The 27,675-nt window shown below is 35.8% G+C and overlaps 1 protein-coding gene across 1 annotated transcript in view; it reads right to left on the bottom strand.

Moving 5' to 3' along the window:
* CDIN1 (CDAN1 interacting nuclease 1) overlaps positions 1–27,675 on the bottom strand; it is a gene marked incomplete at both ends in the record, with an annotated part of 122,712 nt that overhangs the window by 91,662 nt on the left and 3,375 nt on the right. The window contains 3 exons of the mRNA XM_080345838.1: positions 1,920–1,980; positions 5,280–5,344; positions 6,209–6,254. Coding sequence (XP_080201964.1) covers positions 1,920–1,980; positions 5,280–5,344; positions 6,209–6,254 — 172 coding nt within the window. The remainder of the gene's footprint in view (positions 1–1,919; positions 1,981–5,279; positions 5,345–6,208; positions 6,255–27,675) is intronic.

The raw sequence follows: 27,675 nt of genomic DNA, 5'->3' as shown, positions 1-27,675 counted from the left end.
AGTTGGCAAATAAAGTTTAAAAATAATTAAAAATAGTTTCACAAATCCTCAAAGAAACAACCCCAAAATGTAATAATACGGAGCTTTTCCTATTTAACAGAGCTGCTACACACAGTAATGCACCTATGTTATATATTTCTCATCAATTTTTACAGTTTCCACTGATTAAATATATATTGACTCATAAAGTATTACCATTACATCAATTGTCAGCAGATGCAAGAGTATGTCATTTAAATATTAACTATCATATAAAAATGGCAGCTTGATTGTTTGGAAGCAGTAATCTGGTGCTGGTTATTGCCACATTTCCCTAATGCATTAGGCAGCAGTCACAAAATGCATTGCCTTTCTTATATACTTGCTACTATGAAATCAGAAGCACGTAAGTTCTTTGTATATCTCCCCTTTCTCTTAGATTTAACTTTTATTTATTTCTGAACTGCAGATATCTTTGATCTGAATTGCAAAAATGCATTAGTATCATATAAACAAAGATACGCTCACTAGAGTCAGAAATTATATGCCTCATCTCTAAATCAACAGGAAAAAATATACAAAGAACCAGTAACAGATATATTACTTTGTGCTTGAAATATTTTTATGACAGTTCCTGTATAATATGGGTGCAATATATCACGAGTCATGTTGTTTCCCTAAATTCTTAATAAGATTGTACTTATATATGTAAAGGACATTCTATTCTCAGTACTTTAAGACTTGTTTTTTCCACAAATGGGAAAAAACATATTACCACTACCATATTCCACATATTACCACTAATATGAAATAAATCCTTTATTCTATGTTAACTGTATGATCAAGATATGTGGACACTTCACAGACCATTAAAACCTTCAAGTAATTGACAGGTAATCGCTCATTTGCTGGCTGCAGTGATGTACATGAGAAAGAAACCATTCTTTCTTACTAATCTAACATGCAGAACTTGCTGCTATTGCAACACTTAGTGTTTGCAGTGCCATATCATTTTTAATGCAAACACTCATTTTCTGCCTCCTTCTTACATTTTCTATTAAAATGCAACACAAGACAGCATACATTTCATTCTAGCCCTTTGAGGGTTGCATAAGCAGTTCCAAGGAGTATCAGCTATTGTATTGTTGTTATTATTATTGTAAAGAAATATTTTAGAGTTAAAGGGTTAGATATTTCATCATTTTTTTTTTTTTCTAGGAGGCTTACTGTCACTCTTTCAAACTTTTTACATCTTCTTTTAGGTAGTGCTTTAGACAGCAATTTTTAATGCAAATACCACCTTGCATCCCAAGGCAGATTCATATTCTGATTAATAAACAACATCAATAAATTTGTCAGGACTTTAATGGCAACCGTACTGAACTTTTCATACACCAGCTTTTCTAGGAAATGGCTACACTGAGGAATTTATTCTGCTTAATTGCTTTATATTAAGCAGTTTTCATTAGCCATCCTCTAATCCATACAAACAGAGATAAACGAAGTAAGGAAAATGAACTGTCTTAACCGTTCCTATTATTAAAAAACAAAAGAAATCTTGGACAGGTTTCGGGTTTTTTTTAAAAAGGAAGCAAATATGAGTAAAAGTGATGCCACTCCATTTAATCAATGTGGGAATTTTTAGTAAGTTTGTGCATTAAAGGCCTATGGTCTGTCTGAAATTTCCAACAAAATACAAATTCAGAGTTTCTTACACATTCGCCTTGAAGTTAAGAGACTAATTACATTAACTGATTTATTAATAAATGGGCTTTTTTTCTAATTATTGGAAGTACTAACAGACTGGGGAACCATTGTAAATGTCTAATGTGCCTTGAAACCATTTTTTTTAGGTTAATTACATTTCTCACTGAAGTCACTATAGATATGCCCCTTAGGTTTTACACTGGAAGATTGAAGACAAAAGTAAAGATGATTACCTCATTGGCCAGCTCCAGTAACACAGGGGCAGCTGCATTTTTCATCACCCCATTCAGGTACCTAGACAAGACAAAGCCAGGTAATTCTGCAGTGGCAAGTAAAGGCCAGTTTATACATGTCAGTATCCCTTGTGAATCTCTCTCATTTGGGGGAAAATACCCCATACAGAGTACTTAATGGAAAATCTTTTAAGAAATAAGTATTTTAAACAACCACCAACTCTCCAGGATTGTCTCCTCACCTGCAAGATGTATCAATCTCAATTAAGTCACCAGTAAAAAATACAATAATCCAATATTTTTTTCTTTTTTTCTTACTGACATACAAGTATCTGCACTACTTAAAAAGGCACCACAGACAAATAAACTTCTATAATTCTCAGTAAAGATTTTGGATTCCACATGACATTCAACTATGATGGCACACTGTATATCTTACTCAATTCACAATTCAATGCACAAAGCATAAATTCACAAATTTAATCCCGATTTTATTAATTGGGCAGTAGTTTAAACAATAAAGGCTCACTTTAGTGAAATCAGAGTCTAACAATCAAATTAATACTCTAAAGAGAGGAAATATTTAGCTTTGAATACAGGATGATAGAAAGTCATTATCCCATCAATGGCAAAAGCTTAATGTTTCCAGTTAAGGGCATTAGACCAATATGGGTACACAGTGATGTTTCCGACCATCGCCTCACACAGTATCGCCTTCTTCACTGCTGCTACTTTTACTGTTTGATGTTTTCATTTCAATAATGCCTAAAACCTGTCCTCAGAACTTCATGGGAAGAAGCTATATTATTGGAAGCCACTTTGTCCTTTGCAGCCATGTGGAAAAGAACAATAGTCACCAACATCTGAACCTGCTCATTTACCCTACCTGTACTCATACAACACATCATTACTGATATCATTAGAAGGCCACAGCCTTTCCAGCTCTATCGTTATCTATCCATCAGAAGCCATTCTTCTGCTCATTAGTTACAGACATTAAAATTCTTTACCATTTTACTTTTCTGTGGAATGGCTGTAATACCTTTACATAAACCTCTTCATAGAGGATTAGAGGTCTTTTTGTTTGCATGTTATCCTGAGGCTTAATGAATAAAGGATATGATACGAGATTCTTGATGCAAACTATTTCAATTCCAAAGAAAAAAACACAAAGGAAGATGCCTCGTGTATATTTAAACATCCAAAACTTAAAATGGAAGAAAAAAAGGGGAGATCATAAACAAAATACCTATATAGGAAGATTTACTTGAGATTAATGTTCTAAAACATGCATCTAGTTGATTGAACAGCAAAGCTACAGCCAACAATGGAGTAATTTTCTGTCAGATATTTCTAACACTACCGGCAATTCTGTTACAGACTAACAGGTCTCACATGCTGATGGCAACACTGTTCAGAAAAGCTTGCAATTTGATCCTTCAACTTAACAAGTTGTTGTTTGGGTTTAAGTTGTTGATCCTTCTTGCAATTTGCCTTCATGTTTGCCTAAATTTAAGGCTACTAAATCTCAGCAGAGCAGCACAAACTACTCCACACTACTGCACTTCTGCTTGTTCCCAACAGAGACCACTGGAAATGACTGCCTTCCAAAGCTGGTAGTTTCTGACCCAGGAAAGCAATGGGAGCACAATTGTCTGCTTGTATGTGGGTGGGAACAGGCAGGAGCAAACCATACAGGCAGGGCTTTACAGCAGCACGATGGATGCTACAAAAGAGCAGATGAGAGGACATGTTTGTCATGTTTATGCTTGAAGCACTTCAAACTGGATTCTGACTCAAGCAGATGCCCCTGTAGCTTACGAAACATACTTCACAGTAAATCTACTAAAAGGGGATTGAGATGAGTTTTCTAACTATTATCCCGAACATCTCTGATTTTAAAACATGTGCATTTTATCTGGCCATATTAATACATTTGCAATATGAAACACCCAGAAACAGCATAAAGAATGACTTTCCTTACCACCACCATATAGCTTCATACATAATGCATTAGTTATGTACTGCTATCATATTCAGACAGCATAGAAGGGGACAGGAGACCAAATCCTCCTACCTGAAGTGAGGCAAACTTAATCATACCTACACAACCTTACTCATATCAATACAACTGCTGCTTTGCATAAAGCAAAATCTTCTGGTCCCATGCTTTGGGTTTAAGTTGTTGGAACCAGTGAGACATCATAAAAGTGATTTAAATGATTTACATGCATTCCAAGAAGAGGTTTATTTACATTGCAGTTACAATTAACATAAGGCACTTAACTGAAACTGTGCTAGTGAAAAAGAACTAAAAATAGTATTGTATATACATGGTTAACACAACAAAATTTTAAGGCAATATTCCTCCTAAACAACAATGAACACTAGGAAAAGTGCAATGTGATCCAGCACAATTTTTTACAGAACAATACAACAACTAAGAAAAATCAAAGCCCCAGAACAGCACAATTCACACTAGATATTCTTAACCAGTGTCTGATTATTATCGGGCTGTGCTTAGGTTTTAAATATATGACTCTGTGGAAGCACAGTTAGTTGTTTACAAATGAAGGCTTTTTGTTAATGTTAATCTGTATGAATCAGAAAAATAAAGTATAAATATCAGACATTTATAATCACAAGTATGAACACACTTGCCATGTGAACTCCTCAGATGTCAGTCTACAAAGTAATATTTTAATTGTGTATCTTTACCAGTTATCAGTATGCCCTAATTATGTCATTGCAATATTTTTAGTAAAGCCTATAGAAGTAGCAGACAAACTATAAGTTGTAGCAAATACAATTTATTAGTTTAAGATGCAAACAATTGTAAAATATTGTAAAATGACATAAAGGTTTTCATCTTCCCTTAACCGCTATTTCTGACACTTCTGTTGATAAAACAGGAGAGATCTAAAAATTAGTGCTTTGACTGGCAATACACAAATTGAATATGGAACTTTTTGTAATGTAACACAGATGTTGCTTTAAAAGTACAAGCAACTGTGACAGAACAAGCTCCCTTGCTGTAAGGAAGTTCCTATCAATATTAGTCTTGACACAGAAATCCTGTAGTTACAAACTACAGGCAATATACCATAAATGCTATCATGTACACAGTAAAAAAATATTTGCCTATGCTCACTTAGAGTAAAGGAAATAAACCCTTTCTTAAGCAGGCTGACCAAAAGCTGAAAAATGTATTTTCACTGAAAAATATTTTTATGTGAACAATTCTGCATTCTTTATATCAAATTTTTAATTTATTTTTATAGAAAAAAGCTAATTTACTCATAATTGCCATAACAATTAGTAGTTATGATGTTACCCTTAACCAAGGCAGGGATGTCATACCTTTGGTAGTAAGTTTCAACAGCTTCAGAGGTGTGATGCTTGGCATGTGTTCTTTTGATTTGTTTCTAGAAAAATGAAAAAACAAACAAACAGTCTTACAAATGTGTCATAGATCAAAACACTGAAATCACGACTGCCCAAACACATGTTCCTTGGCTACACTTTGATATATAAACTGAACTATGTTTTTAGATTCTGTAAAGAAATGACATTCAATCTACCTATTGAATTCAGCGTCTTCAGACTGTACTGCAATGTACCATATATGTAAAAGGCAGTAAGGTCACAATAATTGAATCTAAATAAGTTTACTGGAGGCTGCAGAGGGCAAAGAAAAACTTGTTCTCTCTTTCAACCTTTGTATTAATTTTCCCTCAATTCAATTCCATCTAAGTCTGGTACACTCTAGTTTTACAATTCAATTGGCATTTTTAACCAGGAAGAACATTGCTTAAAAACAACTTATTTGAAAAACTACAAAAAGTAATTCCATAGAGACTTGCCACTTGACTGACACCTGTCATCTCATGATAAATGACTCCATTTTCTGCCTCTCTTGCCTTCTGCCACTCCGGCAATGGTCATTTATCATCATCTCTGTCAGCAATGGAAAGCAGCACTGACAGTGCAAGTCAGCAAACATTTAGCACATGGAACCATGCAACACAGGGAAATTATTATTGTCAGAATAATAATGGTTTAGCATAATTTATTACAGGTCCACCAAATAAGCAAAGGCTAGATGTTATTAGACAGATGGATGGGTAGGCTTGGCAGCCATCCACTGAGACTCAGGCGGTGCTTGATGTGGAAAAGGGAACATCCTCCAAACCAATCAGAAAGCTGGCAGTTCAATTACAAAGAAATAAAGGGACATTCATCATTCAATTAGGCACCTGTCAACTCTCACAAAGGAGAAAACTTCTAACCTGGTACTCCTGGGAGAAGATGCTCAGCAGAGTGGACTGCGATTGACTGGAACAAATAAAAGAAGGACAAAGTTAATTACTGGAGTGCACTGCAAAGAAACAAAAGAGAAGGGAGCTTCAAAGGTAGGCCTGCTGCCCTGTAATCTAACAGAACATGAAAACAAGTGTGGAAAAGTTGTTCCAGATGAACACCTCAGACAAAGACTTCCTGCTGCTAGGTCAAGGAGAGAGCGTACGAGGGAGGGGAGCAAAATATAGCAAGAGTTTCAAAGCAAATGAGCATACTGTTTGGGTGATTCCTTTTTCAGCTTCAGAACCCACAAAGTCCTATCAGGAGCAGGTAGCTGAGTTAAAAGGGAACAGGTAAAAAGGAAAACAAAGCAAAATTTACATTAATAATTGATGGAGTTAAATTCCATCAGCAGTTGGGAACATGCCGCTTGTTCATTGGGAACATATTGAAATTCATTTTGTTAGCAGCAAGGGAACCTCTTCAGTAGCTGTCTCATATTCAGGTTAAAAACTTCCCCCGCTGTCAGAAGTAGCATATGGGACCACTGGAACATTCCCACTGAAACTGATGTGCTTTGAAAATAGAAACTCTCACAGCAGGAAGCTGAGATTCCCCGGAGTCGGTCATTTCCAAAAGCTGCCATAAGCTTCATTCATCTAAGGCTCCACTCAATGTCAAACACCTGGCAATGAAGCAACCTGGAAAGCATTCTTCCCGAGTGGGAATTTTTCTCTCTGAATTGTTAACATTTAGAAATGGGACAAGAATTTTTTTTTCCCTCTGAAAGGCAATCAATACCACACCGCTACTGTTTTCAATTGTCCTCTGTGGATATATCTACCTCATCACATCCTGAATACAATTAATTACTCCTGATATATTTTCCTACTACATCCAACTTGAACAAATTATAGTCTCAATAAATCAAGTTTTATGGTACAGCAAGGCACTATGAATAATTAACTTTTTTCCTTTTGTGAACTTACCTACTGCAGCATAGCACAGGTAGTTCAAACACTGAACAACGTCTAAAGTCTTGCTCTCCTGCCCAATTTCTTGTATGTGAATTTAACACCAGTATCACATCATACGTACACTGAACGTAAATGTTCTTTCCTTCTCCTTGCAATTTTCACCCCACAGAAATACTAATTTAAGATGAGGAAGTCTTACTCCTATTTTCAAAAGGGAAAACTGCGGCACTAAATGGTTTGTTTGGGTATAAACATACAGTATGCCCATGCAGCACAATATAAAAAGTTACCTCTAAACTGAACAGCTGAAGCATTAGGAACAAAGCGACTAGATTAATGCAACGCGATATAAAATGCTTACTAGTTTGCCTTTTTGCTTTCTGTGCTTCCAGCATCTTTGCCATGACTATTTTGCGCTTGTCTGCCCAGCAAAACACCTGTGTGGCAGCAGTAAGCTGAGACTTGATCTCTGGTATTTTACATATGAGAACGTTCACCCAGAGCACTCACTGACGGAATGTTAAAATTGTAGAAAAATGACAGCAACATAAAGTAATGCCCAGATCTATGAAATCCATGAATTACAGAAAAAATAATGACAATATATTCAAGAACTTCAATATTTTTAAATATACATCATTTGACACAGAGATTGGGAGATATGTACCACAATGCCTCCCCGAAAAGTGCGCCATCCAATTATGGTAACCTTCAACGTGCACATGTAATCATTAGGTGAACAAAGGAATGAAATTAAGATTATATACTTACACAGGCTATATACATATGCAAAGCTAAGGTATTTCAAGATGATTTATTAAAAAAAAAAACAACCCTGCAGGCTATAAATTAAGTTGGATACATATGGCCCCCTAATGGCTCTCCACGTAACTATTATTATTTGGCAGATTTACATGGTCGTAATGGTAGAACTGAATTTAGAGCAAAGATGTGGGAAAAAACACAAACCAAAACAGGACAGTATTTAACCGAATTTCTGGTTTGAGTTCTCTCACATTGAGAGACCAATTTTTGTATTTTTAGGCTACTCCTAGTATGATTTCTATTATATTTCCTATTATACCCATTGACATATCAAAAACAATTAAGACCATTATCCCTCTCTTCACACCTGGATTCTCGTCCATTTCAGTTGTTCCCTTGGTGTCCCTGGATTTTGTTCTTCTACGTCACTTTCATCCAACAATCCTCTCCTTTGCTTCCAACTGTTCAGATTATTTAGGATTTACCATGAACACTAAAAAATTCAGTCCAATAACTGAATAAGTTCGATATATACTGGATTGCAGTACAAAAACATTGTGACTGTGACAAAGAGAATTATTTCAATAGTACCATGCAAAGAATTTCAAGCCTTACTACCAGAAGATCTTTCTCCTTCCCCAGAAGTGGATTTATATTTTCACAGGGCTGACTGCATGTTTCTTCTGGTTAACATAGTTCCCCTCTTAAACTCTAAATCACTTACTTGCCACTCAGCATTTTCTTGCCACAATTCCATTGCCACGACTTCCTGGCAAAATGAAATAGCTCCTCAAAACACAGCTGGAGCATCTATTGCAAGATGCCATTGACAGAAAACTGAAGCATCATGGTATTGCAAAGCACTGAAAAAGACAGTACTGACTACTTGGAGAGGAGACAGAAGTCATGAACATGCATTTGCACTGCAAGACAGCATGATCACAACTGCTGATTCTGGCAGCAGGGGCATGCCATGTAAGTTGTCATTACTCCTACAGGAGCAGCCAAATTCCTAGGGCTCCATCCATCCTCTGATGCTTCTACACAGGATTTCAAAGTAGTAAATGAGCAGACAAATTAATATAGCTGAGATATCCAGGAAAACAAACATAGCACTGAAAATATCTTTTATCCAAAATAACATGTCAGTGCTACATTATTGCATCGTATTGAATAAACTTTATAGTAAGCCTCATGGCTTACTGGAAGGCTTAAGGATATAGACATGTTTGTGTTGAGCAAACTGTTTTGTCAAGAACCATCTGTAGAGCCACATTACAGATTTGCTGATTTTCTAAAACAAACAAACAAACACACACCCCCAAACCCATAAATCCAAGTACTACCTAATTTAAATAATCAATAAATTAACTTGTTATGTGTCTTGCAGAACAAAATCTATCTTCCAGGAAAACAAGCAAACTTTCCTCCCAAGTTCTGTAGCAGCCACTCTCATGGCAACATTTTCTTCTGAAATTCCAGATATTAATGCATCTGACTCCCAGAGTTCAAAGCAACCAGCCTCACTCTTCAAATATCCTCTTTTTCATGTACACCAGCATTCATAACGAACCAGTTTACTGTTTGTTACTCTGTGTTGATGTTGGTGGCATACTTCCATCTGATTGCTTAATCAATGTGCTCTTGTCAATACGTAAATAGATTTAGGCAGAAAACTGTGAAATCTAAAATCTGCTACAAAATGCCCATTTTTAAAAAATAAAATAACTTTCATTTTAAAAAAACAAAATGTCACTTCTAGGTTGCAAATGATCTCAAGATATAAAAATATGCTTATCATAAAAAAAGCCCCAAGTACTACAGGTACCAAAGTCCATCCACATTTAGGATGAGATGCCTAAGTGAGACCAGAACACAGAACAAGAGATAAGACAAATTACCTCTAAGAACTTAAGAGATCAGTCTAGCGCTGGAAAAAGAATACATCTATTGGTAATTTAATGTGTAAGAACCATTCTTTTCTAATGAATTCCAGAATTTGGTAGAGGAAGAATGCTACCATCTCTGTTGAGTATTTCAGAAATGTTTTGGTTTACAAGGAGTATTTCTATACAAACTAGCAAGAGATAATATGCTGTTGCAGATCAGTGTTTCCTAACTAGATCTGATGGCAAACTCTGGCCAAAAAGTAGCTTGTAAGGATGAAAGTAATTTAACTGCATCAGATCATCTCAACAAAGCAGGCTTGCAGATCTCACCAAGATTTGGTATCCTGTCCAACTTCATGCTTGCTATGTATTACAGCCTCATCAGAAGAAAATCTAAATATGACAAATTCTGCAAATGTAATACTATCAGCCCTTGCAAATATTAATAATTAATTCTTTAGGGATAAGATTAAACTTACACTTTTTTCCATTTTTTTTTCTGAGATTATTGAAATCATAACATTTTAAGTAAAAAAACAAGTTTCCACTTGTTTCATCTATTTGCTTTAAAGTGAGTTTTCTTTCCCTCATCTTTACCTCCACATTTTTGGCCCAAATTATAATAGAAGTACTAAAAAATCAACTTTACATTTAATGTATTTTACCACAGAACAATGAAAGAGTATCTAGAGAGATCTGTAACAAAAAAAAAAAAAAAAAAAAAGAGTAAATAGGAACTGCAGTATTTAATCCAATAACTATTCATACAAGTGTAGACAAGCAGGGGGAAAGCAAAGTCCATCATGAGACAGATATATATTATGTATATATAATAGCCTTTATTTTTTTTTTTTTTAACAAATGAAATCTACAAAGAACACTGCTTTGTTGCTTCCCTTTCACAAAATGGAACATTCCATCTCATTATTATGATAAATATATTGGTTAAAAATCTGAGTGTGGGGGCAGGAGCTGTATTTCCAAAATTCAGAAGCTGTCATAAGTGAAATCCCAAAGCAGCAGTGTCAAACCTTCTCTTGGAAGTGCATCCAACACTGCACTTAGCTATTGTAGGAATTCAGGTAGGGGAAGAAATAGTTTCTTTCCTTCTGCAGTCTTGCAGTGTACCTATGTAGTGCTAGTCATATCCCTTCATGAGACGTTCTGAAGCAGACAGCAAGATTCTCTCTAATAACTGGAAAAGAACTTCCCTTTCCATGTATAATAAGGTTTCAAATATTTTTACTAATGCAATATTGAGCTTTAAAATAAAAGTAATGTGTACAACTTAGGGCTAGAATTGCATGCTGCTGCCATGCTGGATCAATAATCTATGTGAGGAAAGAAATACACACCTTTCATGAATTTAAATGACTGGGGGTGGAAGAGGAATCCTTCTCATAACTATCCTGAAATTCCAGAATGTATGTCTAAAATACATTTTGCCTGTTACATTATCAAAGACATGAAAGAAACCCAAACAGTCTTTTAATTCTCATCTTCTGTACTGCAAATGTTCTGGAACAGGGACTCCTAAAGAAAGCAATGTTTCTATACTGCTTATCACATGCTAACCAGTCCACTCTTATTTCTAAAAACTGTCAATAATGGATTTCAAACAGATGCAACAGCATCAGTTCAAATGCATAACACATGCATGAATATGTAAAGCCTCTGTAGCTTCCCAGAACCAGAGGCTGTGGGCTAACCAGCACCACAGTTATACCTGCAACAGAACTAAAGGCAGCCTGATGGTGAAATTCCCACTTGAGAGGAGGTGACAACTACGTGTCAGGATTGTCAGGACAGGAAAAAGGCTTCTTAGCAGTCAGGATGGTTCCACACAAGGATGCAGGAAGGCTCAGCAATAACAAAGGCCTACCAAAGCTTGGGAACCACTACACTTACACGCATGCAAACACTGAAGAACACGGACCAAGGGAGGGGGATTCACTGACCTTGAGAATAGTTATGGCTTTAACCTCTCTTCACGGCAGCTTTTAATACTAAAATGTTTCCTAAAGTTTGAATAGGCTTGTGGTCACTTCTCTCAATGAAAATTCTGTAAAAGCTGATTATTCTGTCTCTACACAGTTGTACTTTATCATTCACAAATCTAACACTGATTTATTGGAAGTCAGTGAATTAACAATTTAAGCTAATCAATACACACACACACACACATATGTATATATATACATGTCTGTGTGTCAATATGCATGTTCAAATCAATATATGAGTTTGAATTGGAGTAAATAAGTGACATAAAAGTACCTAAGTCTTTAGTTCCAAGACAGTGGGTTCTGTAAAGTGGTTGCCTTCCAATGTCACAGCTTTCCAGCTACACGCTTCAAGTCTGGGATACAAAAGCAATTTTATTATCTCTATTTAAGAAGCCTTCCATACAATGAAACATTATCAGTAGCTACTTCTTTGAGAACTACAAAGCCAATACTGTGCTGTTGGGTAAATACTCTCATTACAAATATATTAATACTATAAAAATTCAATAAGTATATACATATGACAAGAAGTACCTGCTGATATGCTCATTTTAGACTTAATACCATCACATTTAAAATCAAGATAAAATTCAAGCTCATCTGGAGAACTATAGCACTAAACAATTTTGAAATTCCCAACATCTTGTTCAATAAATGGTACAACATCTCAACTCAAAAGATTTAAACACGAATCACTTACTAAAAATTGGTTTTGCATCAAACTCATTTTCCAGCCTTTGCAAGCATAAAAAATAAAAAGCAAAAGCAAAGAGTCCGAGGAAAAAGATATCCTGCATTGCAGGCTTACACTATCCAATGATAATAAAAAGGTTAAATGCAGGCACTTGCATACACCTTTGCTGCCTATAGCCAGGTTTATGAGAATAACTGTATGACAAAGCTCCAAGAAGGCTACTTGAGAAGAGTCATCACTTCTGTGACCTTGACACTGGTTGGTCCCACAACTTCTATACAATTTAGTGATGTGCGAGAACAGATGATGGTGCAATACATAGAAATGGCAGCATTTAAAATTCATAGTAGCATAAGGCCATTACTTTTCCCACTGGGCCACTTGAACTTTAATAATGTCTGACCTAGTTGGCCAATAAGTTCTAGCAGCAGACAGAGGAAAATTGCCAGTATTAGATACTGTTTGAATGATTTTTCATTTAGAAAGACTTAGAAGTTCCTTTAAGAACAGGGCACCAATTCTTCCTGTAGACACCTCAATTTTTGGTGTCTGTTGTAACAGCCAATATATTTTAAAACAACTTCAGACTACGAACAATCTGTATCAGATGTGAAAAGAAAAATGCAGAAGTAAATACAAATTATCAGAACAGACAATGATCACAAAATAATGGTGACTCTTCTCAGAGATAAATTTCACCTTCTCTCACCCACACCACAAAAATCTAACTTTTAGCAGCAGCAATACAAGTATGACTCAAAATATACCATACTCAAATGATTATGAAGTATTTCTCATCCAGCCCCCAAAACAGAAAGAGAAGTCAGAATATAAATGCTATTTTTTCCATTCACTTATATATGCTTATGATGAGAAAAACAATATTAGGCTTTCATAGCGGATAAATGCTGCCAGATACTAGGGTTAAAAATGGAACTCTGAAAACACATGAACAGAAGAGTGGTATTTCCAAATGAAAAGAAATTACTTTTGGGTCTTATTATCTTAGTAAGGAAGTACAAAAAACAGATAGAAATTTGCCTGAGATATTGTTATTTTTTCTTTCCAGAGTTAAGCAGCAGAGTGCTTGTTGCATCAATGTTTGAAACCTACTTAAATGCCAAACCCACAAAGAGACCTTTGTGAGTAAACACTCTTTTACTAAAGTTTCAAGTAAAGTGTCTTCCATAAAAACATAAAAATATTTTGTAAGGTTCAATTTTAAAGCTGAAAAATATTTTCAGATGCAGTACAGAACCAAAATATACTGACAACACAGGCTTAAAAAATAAAGTGTCAGTGCTAAAACATGGAATTAAAACTCCCAAATATTCTGACATCAGGTTTCAATGACTATTGAATCTTTTCACCTTACACATACCAGAACTTCTCTGATATCCTTTGATCATCGTATCAGGGAGTCCACTGACAAAAGAAACTGATAGGAGTCAAATAGGGTTTGCGTCTCACACACATCTTGATAATCATATTACTTGTCCTTCACATCTCCATCTGCTGGTATTCCCTGAAATTCTCCTTTTAACTCTACCATCAACATTTCTCAAAAAAATAAATAAAAAAGCGAAGCTTGAGACCAACATAAGCCAACGATTTGCTATGTCCTTGTCCTCAACTACTCAAAGTTACTTAGCAAGGAGAAAAGTTTCTCAATATCCAGGAAGGAACCAGTGAACACATCCCAAAGCAGAGGCAAAGAGCAGCACACTAGAGCCTGAGAGAAAACAGCGAAGCCTCTGCAAATTCCTTGCTTGCACTTAATTGTACATCCTCCACACTTTACTTCAACCTACTTCACCTAAGATTACACAGAAAACACATTTGTAAGGTTTGAACTCTTTCTCTTAGTACCACAATCTAACTGTTGAACCATTAGACAAAAATACACAAAAGTTGTAGTTATCTGATGACAGTTGTGTAAAGGAAGATGCTCCCAGGCTGCAATAGCAACGTACCGCAACAAGCAGTTAAGACAAATAAACTACAATTTAAACCAAGGATTTATCCATCACCTTTCCTGTCTGCTCTCTTGGTAGGGCCAATGCCCATACATTGAAAAAACATTCACCTAGTAGGCAATTACTAGAAGTAAATATTTGATATATTCATTTTCTGTTCACCTTCTCTGTTCTGTTTGGATAACTCTATCATGCTACTTCTTCCCTCCAGTAAAAGAATCAGATTACAGAACACCTTGTCAAGAGAAATGTTTCAGACTCCAATCTTAAATTTCCTGATTGCAGAGAAAGGGCAAAGCCATTCTACTTTATACATTTTTTTCTTTAAACCTGTATTGTCCTCTATAAACTTGATGTTTAAATTTAATTTTGGAAAACTATTTTTACGAGTGAATGGCAATTTGAAGATAATTAGACTGTTTATTTTACATTAAAAAATTAGTCTGTAGGTAAAAAGCATATCTGTGCCAGTTCAAAACTAAATAAATTGCCAAACACCCTTAAACAATTTGCTCCTAAAAGTATATAATCAAATTTAGAAAACTATAAATTATATTTAAATTTATTATTTACAAGCAATTAATTACAAAGACAGCCAGGTGGCTTTCATTACATAAATTACTGTTAATGACACTTGCCTCATGCTGCTACTGTATTTAGCATTTGCATGCATCACATGTCAAGCACACATACTGTTGCATAGCTATCTCCAGGGTAAAAAGTGAACACCTTAAGTCAAAAAGCCTTCCAGTAATCCAGTCAAAATTGTTAATTCCTTAAACAAGTCAGGATCTTACAAATGTTTCCCATAAAGGATATAATGTAAAGAATTTTAGCTCTATCAAACATGGATAATACAGAAGAGTAGTTCTAAGTAAATTCCAGTTTTGGGAATGATACAAATTTAAGGCAAGAAATGAATCCACTTCTAGCAAGTCCCCTTGAGATTTTTAGTCTTAAACCTTAAACAGGGTTCATATTTTAAAAGTTTATTTTAAAAAGTTAATTTTAAAGCTACTCATGGGGAAAAAAAAAAAAAAAAAAAAAGAATTCTTATCTATCTAGAAAGTCTATTTTCAGCCCAAGGATTATATTAGGTTGGTGCAAAAATAATTGCAGTTTTTGTATTGTTGAAAATTGACATCTGATATTGGAATACATTCTTAAATAAATGTTATGTTATACATAATTTCAATGCACTTTTCTCACTACTTTTTTTTTGCTACTGACTCATTACTTGCTGTTTATTTTGTGTTTATTTTAGACTATGGAAATGACGTTAGACAAAAAGCAAATTCAAGCAATTTTCTTATTCAAGTTCAAAATGGGTCATAAAACAGCAGAGACAACTCGCAACATCAACAACACATGTGGCCCAGGAACTGCTAACGAACGTACAGTGCAGGGGTGGCTCAAGAAGCTTCACGAAGGAGATGCGAGTCTTGAAGATGAGGAGCGCAGTGGCCAGCGGTTGGAAGTTGGTAACGACCAACTGAGAACAATCATCAAAGCTGATCCTCTTACAACTACACAAGAAGTTGCTGAAGAACTCAGTGTCGACCATTCTACCATCATTCGGCATTTGAGGCAAACTGGAAATGTGAAAAAGCTAAATAAGTGGGTGCCTCGTGAGCTGACCAAAAATAAAAAAAAAATTCATCATATGGAAGTGTTGTCTTCTTCCAGGCAACAACAACAAACTATTTCTTGATCAGATTGTGATGTGTGATGAAAAGTGGATTTTACATGGCAACTGGTGATGACCAGCACTGTGGTTGGACTGAGGAGAACCTTCAAAGCACTTCCCAAAGCCAAACTTTTACCAAAAAAATGTCACGGTCACTGTTTGGTGGTCTGCTGCCGGTCTGATCCACTACAGCTTTCTGAATCCTAGTGAAACCATTACATCTGAAAAGGATGCTCAGCAAATCGATGAGATGCACTGAAAACTGCAATACCTGCAGCCAACATTGGTCAATAGAAAGGGCCCAAAAAATGCTTCAAAAGTGAACAAGTTGGGCTATGAAGTTTTGCCTCTTCTGTGATACTCACCTGACCTCTTGCCAACTGACTACCACTTCTTCAAGCATCTCAACAACTTTATGCAGTGAAAAGGGTTCCACAACCAGCGAGATGCGGAAAATGCTTCCCAAGAACTTGTCAAATCCCAAAGCACAGATTTTTATGCTACAGGAATAAACAAGCTTATTTCTTGTTGGTAAAAATGAGTTGATTGTAATGGTTCCTATTTTGATTAATAAAGATGTGTTTGAGCCTACTTATAATAATTTAAAATCCATGGTCCAAAACTGCAATTACTTTTGCACCAACCAGCAGCTTACTGTGCCATGAAGGGAATAAACTAATTTAATTCCGTTACTTACTTCTCATTGGAAATACAGCAGAAACCTACTAAGACAGAAACTCAGCTGTTCCTTTTTATTAGTGGTCTTCCAGCACTCTTATTTTAAAAAGCTGTCTACCTTCAATGGGCAGGTAATATGAAGGGAACATCTGACAAGAGGTTATCACAATATTAAATTATTCTGTCCTAAAACTTCTCTAACCTTCTTTTCCACTCCTACCAACAAGATTTTTCTTTCCCATCCTCCTCTTTACAAAGGATTTGTTTTCTGGTATTCTTTGCACTGCTCTGAAAATGCATACAATGACCATACACTTTGCATCCTGCAGTGTTGCAGAAAATGTTGGGTTTTCAGGAGAACTCTGATTTCCATGTACTAACTGAACAGAATCATCTCCAATGTAAACAATCAATAGTTTCACCATATAGCATCACCTTCATTAAACACCAAAACCTGGGCAGTCTCAGTAGAACAGGCCTGGAGGCCTTGGTAAAAAATGTGGAAACCAAGGAAGAAAGAAAACTAGTTCAAAATCAAACATTTGTTCTATGTTAAAATAAACTGAAGATGACCTCAACATGCTTCAAGTCATATGGCATGACTCACCAACACTTCTTAAATTTCTGGGAGTTGCCAAAACTATAACAAAAATATACATTGCCATCTTTACACTAAGCACATAAGGATTAGACTACGAAGAAAAAAAAAAATCCAGAAGTGTGTCACCAAACTTACTGGAATTCAGTGAAATTTGAGTGTTAACATTCTTCAGGCAGCTTTCAAATAGGCCTCTCACAAAGAATCCCAACCTTATCGTTTCCCATTTTAAAGTCTTTGTGTATTAAACTAAAGTGTCACAGTGCCATTTTCTCCTTCAGGTTATTTTTTATTTGTTCTTCACTTTTAAATATCAGGTCTTTGTATGCCACCTAACTTCTAAGTGTAGCAAATCAGTAGAACTAGGACATCAGAAGACAGTGGAAATTGAGGAACTGGAGAAAAAATATTCTGAACTGGACTGTTTATATTTCTGCATGTTAGACAGTAACTAACAACTTCTCTGGTATATTCTTATAAAAGACTCTATATTCTTACAAAAGAGTCAGTCACCCCCTTCACTTTTGATTAAAGGGCACCTGAACATGTTACTCAATCAAAAATGGGGATGTTGAGATCCAGTTTATAGAAACCAAAAGATTTAGACAAACAAAGGGGCTAAGACATAAATTAATACTAATTCAGGGTGGATAAACTTGGTTTTCAAACTTCTCCTTTTAAGAATATGTAAAAGTTTCTCCTATGAGCTTTCATTTAGACATAATTTCTCCTTCCCCACAACAGTAGAGTTTTAAGGCCAAGAACAGAAAAAATGGCATGAACGTAATTTTTAGCGCGGCAGATATGCAAATACTTTTTTCTCTCAGTACCCTACAGTATTTTGTTAACGTACCACTTTCCACTAAACCAACTGCCAACAAATCTTAAACTTATGGCTGTTCATATATAATCTGTTACCTGGATTAAAAAAAAAAAAAAAAAAAGAGAAAAAAAAAAAAGAAAAAAGGCAGAAGGCCTCTCTAGCCACCTAATCACCATATCAATGACACATGCCACAACAGAGAAGCACTAGTTTATTTGATTGATCATGGTAGATAAACTCCAAATAACAGAGAAATTAACAAATGCTTGACATTTGCTCAACATCCATTATTCTGACACTGCTTTCAGGATTTCAAAGCCTGGGAGTATGCTTAATCAACATTCATATTCCCTAGTGAGCTACAGGCACCATATTGTGCCCCGCCTTAGTACTGATGAAAACTGCATATTGGCCATTTCCAAAATGTTCTGGGACTCCACACAGGGCCCCTTCTCTCCCTTGTTCCTGTTCTGCAGTTTTCTTTTAAACACTTCCAAGACAAAAGCATCTGCCAGTTTTTCTCTCTGGGGATGTATGCAAAATGAACTTAACAGTTTTAAGGCAGGAGAAACCCTCACATCTAAATTCATTCATAGGACAGAAAAGGGCCTAAGAGGCCTCTCTAGGGACAAAACCCTGCTGAAATTTTCCCCGAGAACAGTGGGAGCTTTATAAAATCTAAGTCCAGACAATTTCCAATTCAAATGCCCAGCATAGCATGACCTTTGTCAGATCTATGAGCCCTAGATGCACCCACTATTTTTTTATTCTAACCAGCACAGACATTAGACAGGGCACTACTGCTAAGCAGGAGGTTGAATATTTGCATGCTCTTCTATTGTGAAAATGTAACAGTGACAGCACTGTGTCGAATTCTTTTCCCCCTAGAACTTTAACTCCATAGGAGAGGCATAGCTGACAGATGACTCTCCCAACATCTGTGTTATGTACACGGCACAGCTGAGGAACCTTGGATCACTGTCACGGCTTCTCGGAGATACGCTACACCTTTCTTACATCTACCCGTGATCAAAAAAGTAAAATAAAAAGTCTGAAAACGACGGTTTTTAAAATGAAAAGTAAATATGGCAAGAAAGATTAACATAATTTAATCATTAAGCTGTTCACATAGCAGCTCACCATATGTTGTATAAATGTCCTATACAAAATAATTTATCAGACCTGACATGTTGCACATCATATTGTATTATTTAATATGCTTACTAAAATTTCATGGATCAAGCGCCACTTCTGAAAGCATACAGAAAGCTCTACAAAATAATTCTTCATCTTCCATGATTTATTTTGATTACCTTTTACAGCTACGTGATAAAGTGGAACTTGCAAAATTACGAGGTTAAGGTTTACACAGCTCTTGCTTCATATACTAAAATATAACAAATGGCTCCATGTCTATATGCCATTTTACTCACATTTAATATTCAGAAGCACATGAAACTAAGCACGTTGCTTTCCACTGCATATTTTAATAATTTTTACTGGCTATTTCAGTAAAAATCCTGATCCCCTAATGCAAAGTTCCATTGATATATAAATGTATATTCTTGATGATGAGACTAGAGAGCTAAGAACTGGAAAACAAACTAAAGCAAACAGTTAACATGTGATACATGTTGACCACCCCTGGCCTGTCTACATAGAAATAAATTAATTTCTACACAGTAGCTGAAACATTTGAATAATATTTTTAAATTATTTAGATTTAAAATGTCAGAATGGCAAGCACCTCCACCCAGAAACATGGACAAAATTCTCTCTCCAGAAACCTCAAAACCACAAAAACAATCATGTATAAGAATGATTGCCTGTCACTGGCAATGTCTGTATCTAAATAGTAAATTAAAACAAAAAGTGTAAGCAGGAAGCTTGTGGATGATAGTTGTTGGGTGACCAATTGGATTTGTTTGGAAAAATACTCTCCACACTTAGAGGGCATAACAAACAGATAGATATGGCTAGAAAAATATTTAGACTGAAACCATGCATTTATTCCATAAAGGACCATTTTCCTTTTTCTTTCTCAGACCAGTGATGTAAAAGGAACACAATAAAAATGAGACAAAAAATGTAGTCCAATTTCTCGTTTTGGTCAATAACCAAATTCTCCTGTTTCTAATAACAGGATAAAGGAAAACATATTCTTGTGGCAGATAACTAATTGCAATGAAGTCATTATACACTGTATTTGGGACTTGCTTGTCCACGGGAGTACCTGCCAAATATAAGAATGAGAAATCTAGCTTATGCGTTATTTTTATCTTTTTCATATTTCTGTATTCAAGATAACACACCTGTCTAGGAAGACATTGCTCAGCTGTGTTGAAAACTGAAGGACAGCTGCACTGACTCCATGCATTTTATATTAATGCTGGAAATAGCTGTGTTCAATTGCCTTTTCATCTGTAGTAACCTACATTCACTCTCTAGCTACTAGTTACCATGCTTTGCACCAGTTGTAGACTCATAATACATACCTGCATTCCACAGAAGTGCAATAAAGAACTGGGCATTACTAGTATCAATAGCAGACTGACAAGAAGTTCTGCCATCTCCCAGCCAACCACAAATAGAAGTAAGGATCATGGTGCCCTTATTGCTGTCTAGGTCCTCAATAACACTGAGGAACTCCAAAAGATCCTTTATATTCAGTCACAGAAGTAAGTATTACTTTTATTTTGGTCAGTTTCTAATGTTGCCTTTGAAAGAACTTCAGAGAGGGTGCATTACTCAAGAGGCTAACTTGCTATCACATGGGTCTTTTACTCAAATAAATATTTGCCAACATTCTGCTTTCTGTGGAAGAAGAATGTGTGCTATCTTAGGACAGTTTTATTCAGTGTTGAAACTTCTGGAGGTATCTGGGAATCAATGCTACCAAATGCCTCCAAGACCTTGCATGCCCAGATCCATGTATGAAAGGAAGCTGTAAGACAGATGAAAATGCTTTAGTTGCTGACAAAAGTTTTCAACCTAAGGGGTTCCCAAACCAAAACATTTTTCCCACAACAGGCACAGATTCCTGTTTGGCAAATTTAAGCCTGCTGACAACAAGTTAATTTACTTTGAATTCTTCATTTGAAGCCCATGGCCAACAAGGGCTCCATGAAATACAAGTTGAAAACTAATGATAGAGCGTGAAATCTTAGCACTTGTATGGCACCAATTAGTCAAACAAACAAATGAACAAGACTTTCAACCCTCGCTGGATCTGGAGAAAACAACGCAGTATATTTCCACTCCTTTCCAATACTGTTGGTTTTTTTTGGTAACAATACTCTATCAGGCTTGTCTTAGAAGACCATTTTAGTCGGATCAGTTACTGTATTCCATATTCTTACAGAAATCAATCCTTACCATTATTTCACTCAGTTGGAAATACAATACAGACTCCTAAGACTTTCACATTGCAAATATATATGGTATTTTCACCATGAACTTAAAGGAATAAACAATTTAAAAATTACTCTCAAAGAAGCATATATGTTATTTTATTAAGTGATGTGATAAGCTTACGGGCATATATCAGGACCAAAATGGTTGTAGTCATTAATTTAAGTAATAAATCATAGGTCCTGCCAACTATGACAGCAAACAGATGCTAACAAGAAAATGTATTATTTAATATTGTCATGTGTTATAAAAATGTAAGTGTTTAGAACACATCTTAATTTTTCATAATAATATGCATTTAATACATTACTGTTTTGACACATACAAGAACCAAATTTATAGGTTTCATTCGGCACTTGCTTTCTCTTCTGTGAACACAGAATGGATTCCTGAAGGAAAAAAAGCTCAAGAAGTGAATATTACAAATAGAAGTTTGCAATAAAAACAAGTTGTTTGTCTTGCTGTCTTGAAGTACATATCATAAGCACTGAATCTCATTAGAAAATGAAACCCAACATATTTCCTGTTATGTAAACAGAAGTTTTCCCTGAAAGTTCCTTGGAAATTCAAACAACTATGAAGTTTACCCATATATACGAACAGTAAAAGATCTTATAATTTGCTACAAAGTTAAAAAAATAATTCCATACAATCCTTACAAGTAGAATGTCAGCACTGAATAACTCTCAATGAGCCTGCTAAGTTATGAAAATAGCAGAAGTTTTATTTTCCATTGTAAGAAGTTTTATTTTCCATTCTTTGTTTCTTATATCAGTTTAAATAATACCATGGAACACTACAATGGTTTTCAAAAATGCCAAAACCAAACCAAAATCTGTTATTAAAAACATGATGTGTTTCATTCTTCCCATTCATAGCCACTCTCTTCTCAGGACTCTGAAAGCTGGACAAAATGATGATCTGATTCAAGTACTGACATCTGAAAGCACAGGAGATGAGATTATGCCTTTTGGCAAGCCCAGCCACACTAAATAGAACCACTGTGCAAACACCTTTTCCAGCACGGCATCTCTGCTGCTGCATAAGGTCCCTCTGCAGGAGGGTCAATTGTGTCTAAGAAGATCACTGCTTTTCCCAAACATTTCTGTTTTGCTTTAAGGAAACTGTTTGGATAATAACACTTCCCTTTGCCTCCCATTTCACTTTCATTTTCAATCAACTCCTCCAGGTATCAGCACAGTTCCTTTCTTGGAAGTGCTTCACTTGATGCTTTAAAACACTTGAGGAAGCAGTGATCAGAGTATGGAAACTAAATTTTCTTCATTAAATCTACTGAAGCAGATATTAAAAATGCATTTAATATACTGAGGATGGCTGGTGGGCATCACTGACTGTGACAGGCCAGTTACTGATGAGCTGCTGTCAGACGGCCTTCTCAGCAGGGATCTGTGTCTAAGGCTGCTGAAGGACAGCAATATCTTCCCTTGTGTGTAAGCTCTATTCATCTCCCAAGTATTTACTAAATCACAGACCTCTGCACACAAGCCCAGCGTTTCAGCACATGCTAACAAATGATGGATGGCCTAGTCAATTCGTTATGTCCTGAAAGCGTGATTTCCTGCCATTCCAATCATCAAACCTCTAGAGCCTTCAGAGCTGATCAGTCCTGGAGAATATATTTTGCAGGCTCTATTAAAGGAGTAGAGGTTCTTTCCATTAGTCTCAAACTTTTTTTTTCCTGGCTGATTTAAAGAGAACTCCCTCCTTCCCCCTCCTTCCGACAGCACCACCACTGCCACTCTTATCTGTGTAAAGTATTCAGGGCATGTACTGTTGGTATGTTAGTAAAATAGCACTCCTGGAACACCTGCCAGCTAGAAAGACAGATTTTGTTTGTGACTACTATAAAACACGACAATCTTTTATTTAAATTCATCTATACATCTTCATTATGTAACCTAGACAACCCCTAAAACATTTTGCAACTTAGCTTCTTTGATCAAATACCTTTTACAGCAAGGGAGTGCTCAAAAGGACCCATTTTCTTTGTATTTGCCTACTGAAACATATCAGAGCTCTCTTAATTGTGTTCCTCCTAAAAGCATAAGCCACTTAGGAATAAACTTCCGATGTTCCAAAGACAGGTTAGCTGTCAAAGAAATAAAGCTTCTGGATTTCACCCTTTTCAGAGCAAGGCAATATACTTGACAGTCTTCTACATGCTAGAGGAGAAATTTTATTTAGCTTACCTATTCAATGATCTATAGGAGCAGAATATACGTACCTCATACTTTTTATTCTGAAACACTGAGCTCCAAACGAATTAGTCCACAGCTGCTGAAGAGTTAGCTGACTACAGTACAGCACAGTTTTTGAAGGTGGTATAACAGATATGAGTAAACCTTAGGTAAATAAGCATCTGGTTACTCTGAACTGCAGAGACCCTGGATTTCTTTGCTTGCTAGGTGTGATCCAGCCATAGCCAGCACAAAACCATCCACATTGCCCTACCGTTCACCTCAACCTTGACCTGGAGATTAAACTCACTTTTATTGCACACAAAGGTCATCTGTGTTAGGTCAAAATTCAAAGTCCCTTGTCAGCTAAGGTTGATATATTCCAACCTTTCCTACTCTAATGCATCAAATTTTTCATGGTGAGGTCATATTCAGCAGACAGTGTATTCAGCAATTTATCGTGCCATTGTAATATAGCCCAGAATATGATTGTCCAAAAACCAGCACATGAATAAAATATTTTCCTGTCTCATGTAGCAAATCCCCACTGCTCATAAAGCTCTAGCCTAGGCTTGTTTGCAGGCTTCAGAAGAATGATACAGTATGGAACTCTGAAACACAATTAAGAATTACCATTTTTATCTTCATTGTCTGTAAGTACAAATAACATGAATATAATGGTATCCTAAAATTCACAAATCAATTAAAACAAACATATGGTCAGTGTTAAAACTTCCACTTCATCCCTCCTTAACAACCACCATTGTGGCCCTTAAATCTACAGACATCTGTTGGTCTCTCTAATGACACCAAGTTTGCTTTAGAGTGAAATACTTCAAAAAAATAGTGCCACAAGACTTATATTCCTATCCTACTGGTGATTACCACAACCATGGAATTTGTGAAGTGGCAAAAGTACAACCAAATTAAACTTAATGAAGCAACACAGCAATATACACTGTGATTAAGACAACTCCTCCATCTTTGATACATAAAAGGATTTTCTTTCTTCCTTTCCTTCCTTCCCTTTCTCTCTTATTGCTTTCCTTTCTTTTTAATCTTTCCCCCTCTCTTTCTCTCTCCTGTTTTACTTATTTTATTTGTTCTTTTGCTTTTCTATTTTTTTCTCCCTTGGTATTTCTTTTCCTCACCCTTTTTTCTCTTGTTTCTTCTCTCTTTTCCCCCTTGTCTGTGTTCTTCTCTTTTTATTTTTTTTCTGTATTTTTATTTATTTTTCCTTTTTCTTCCTGTATTTTTCTTTTCTCCTTTTTCTTTCTCTTTCTTTTTGTCTGTATTAAACAAGAGCACCTAACACACAGCTACAAAAGATTCAGAATGCATTTTCAAATTATAGTGAACTAATTTCCACTTCTGCTTTAAGAGGCCCCTTCCAATCATTGTATTTCACCATCAAATCTTCAAAGGATATAGGATTGGCTTCTAAGTGATTTGTATAAATTCCTCAAGGCTAAAAAGGCTTTCCCTTTACTCAGCCAAATGAATTTCACAAGTGTAATAAGTCCTGTTCTGATTGTTTTTTTTTTATAAAATAAACTGTACTCTCATATGGTAGCACTTCCCGTATTGCAAGGGGAAAAGGTTAAGAGAGAAGGAAGAGATTTATCAGTACTCAAGAATTCAAAAAGTACAACCTTAATTTTGCTTGTGTGTTTCAAGCAAAATTTCAAGACTAACCTTTAAAATAACTTTGCATTTTTGCTAGGATAGACAACATATGTGGGAATGCTTGTAAGGAGAATGATTACAGTTGTAAAAATTGTATAAGAAACTACAATGGTCTTCCTTCAAAATTAACTTCCATGTTGACACATGCTTACACATATCATCCACTTTTAAGATACTAGATAGCACACAAACAACTCTACTAGGAGCATGCACCAGAGAAGGAAGAAAAAAAAAAAAAAAAGAGAGAGGAGTAGTTCTACCTTGTTTCCCACTGCAACCATCTTGGGCCTGTCAGCACTGCTTGATAATCTAAGCAACACCACAAATGAAAAATGAAATTATTCATGAAAAAGCAATATGTTTCCTTTTGAATATAACTGGCTGGAAGAGGATAATCAGAGACCTATCTACACCCAGTTCTAAAAACCAAAAGGATGGGCAGCAATGACACTGGCAAAAATGAGGAAAATACATTAACACAGTCTTAAGCAGCTGGTACAAGAAATAATATTGATGCCATACGTTTAAACTTCTTTAGGGCCATTGTTTCAGTATGAACCATCACTGAGAAAGTGATAAAAACAAGCAAATAACAAACAGATTATATTTTCCAACTTACATTGTGAAACATTACTATGCAGATACATATTTATTTTTTTAATGAAAAATCTTGTTGGGATGCCTTCCAGCCCCAGTGCCATTCAATAAAGCTATCAGTAATTTGGAGAAAGAGCAGCATAATTACTGAAAATGTCTGTAAAACCTGAAGTGATGTTAAGTAATGAAGAAGACAGGTCATGAATGTGGAGGAACTTGCACCAGCTGATATGCTCTGGGAACAAAGACTGTTCACGTTCCAATAATCAAACATGAAGTTACCTATGTTAAAACCAAATATCCATACTTGAATATCAATTATATCAACATAAACCTGTGCATCATGTTTTTCTCTTGCTTATTAGGAAAAAAAAAAAAAAAAAAGGAAGAAGGAAAAAAAAAGTTATTCTCTCACACGTATGCCAGCTTCCCATCCCTTTCTGCTGTAAGAAAAGCTCTTCCTGATCATAGGGAGGAAGCTTTCACAGAGGGACACAAACAGGACACTACTTCTTTGAATGGAGGCATAGAAAAAAGTGAAGACCCGCACAGAGCAGCTGTTACAAATTCTAATGCTGTGAAGTCCTAGTACTTTGAAACCCTCTATAAACACAGTTTGCACTTACATAAGCTCAAAAAAGAATGCTTCTTTTACAAGAATAAAAATGAAGGTACTGAAAGGGAAGTTGGGCTAGAGGCAGTAAGTTTGTTTACAACTTTAAGTAAGAAAGAGAAACAACACAGACTGAACTAATTGTGCTGTGGAAGAAAACAGCACTCCTAAATGGAATAAAATATGCTTCACAACAGTTCAATGCAAGAACTTGAAAAGCACAATTTTTTGAACCTCTAAAAGATGCACAGCTACCAAGCCAACTTGCACTGTCAGAAATTTTCTGGACTGTCCAGTTCAAGCACAACGTTGTGTAAGAAACTCAAAGACTCAGACCAGAAAAAACTTTGCAGAATAAAAAGCAAGATAGTACCATAATAAACTGAGTCAGCAAGCCTTACACCCTTAGAAAACTTGGTAGAGACCAGAGGAAGACACAGTCAAGAAAACTGTGGTATTCAATCAAAAGTAGATGTGAAGAAGAGCAGGAAAATATGTACAAGGTACAGATTTGAGACGTGACCAGTCATTTGTCAATCATGTTTTATTGTAAGAAGTTTCAGGAAAAGTTTCTAAAGAGAAACTATGTATCTTGTCATATGCATAAGAACTGAGATTTCCCCCTCCCCCGCAAGAAGCAACTAAACTGAAGTACTAGAATATCAGCTTCAGTATAAATCAAGCCCTTAGAAGCTGGGCTTTTTGGACAAGTTAAAATAGTCTTTGAATACAGTTAAAAGTTTAAAGGTCTAACCTACATCTTGTCACCATAAATAAGTAACGCTAAGGTGATTCATATGCAGAAAATTCTACTTGTAGGCAGCTCTACCTGCTTTTTAAGATACAAACGAGCACTGAAAAT

The sequence above is a fragment of the Nesoenas mayeri genome (assembly GCF_963082525.1).
Source record: "Nesoenas mayeri genome assembly, chromosome: 5".
Lineage (NCBI taxonomy): Eukaryota > Metazoa > Chordata > Aves > Columbiformes > Columbidae > Nesoenas > Nesoenas mayeri.
The sequence above is the reverse complement of the archived record's forward strand: the minus strand, read 5'-3'. Positions and strand labels throughout refer to the sequence as shown.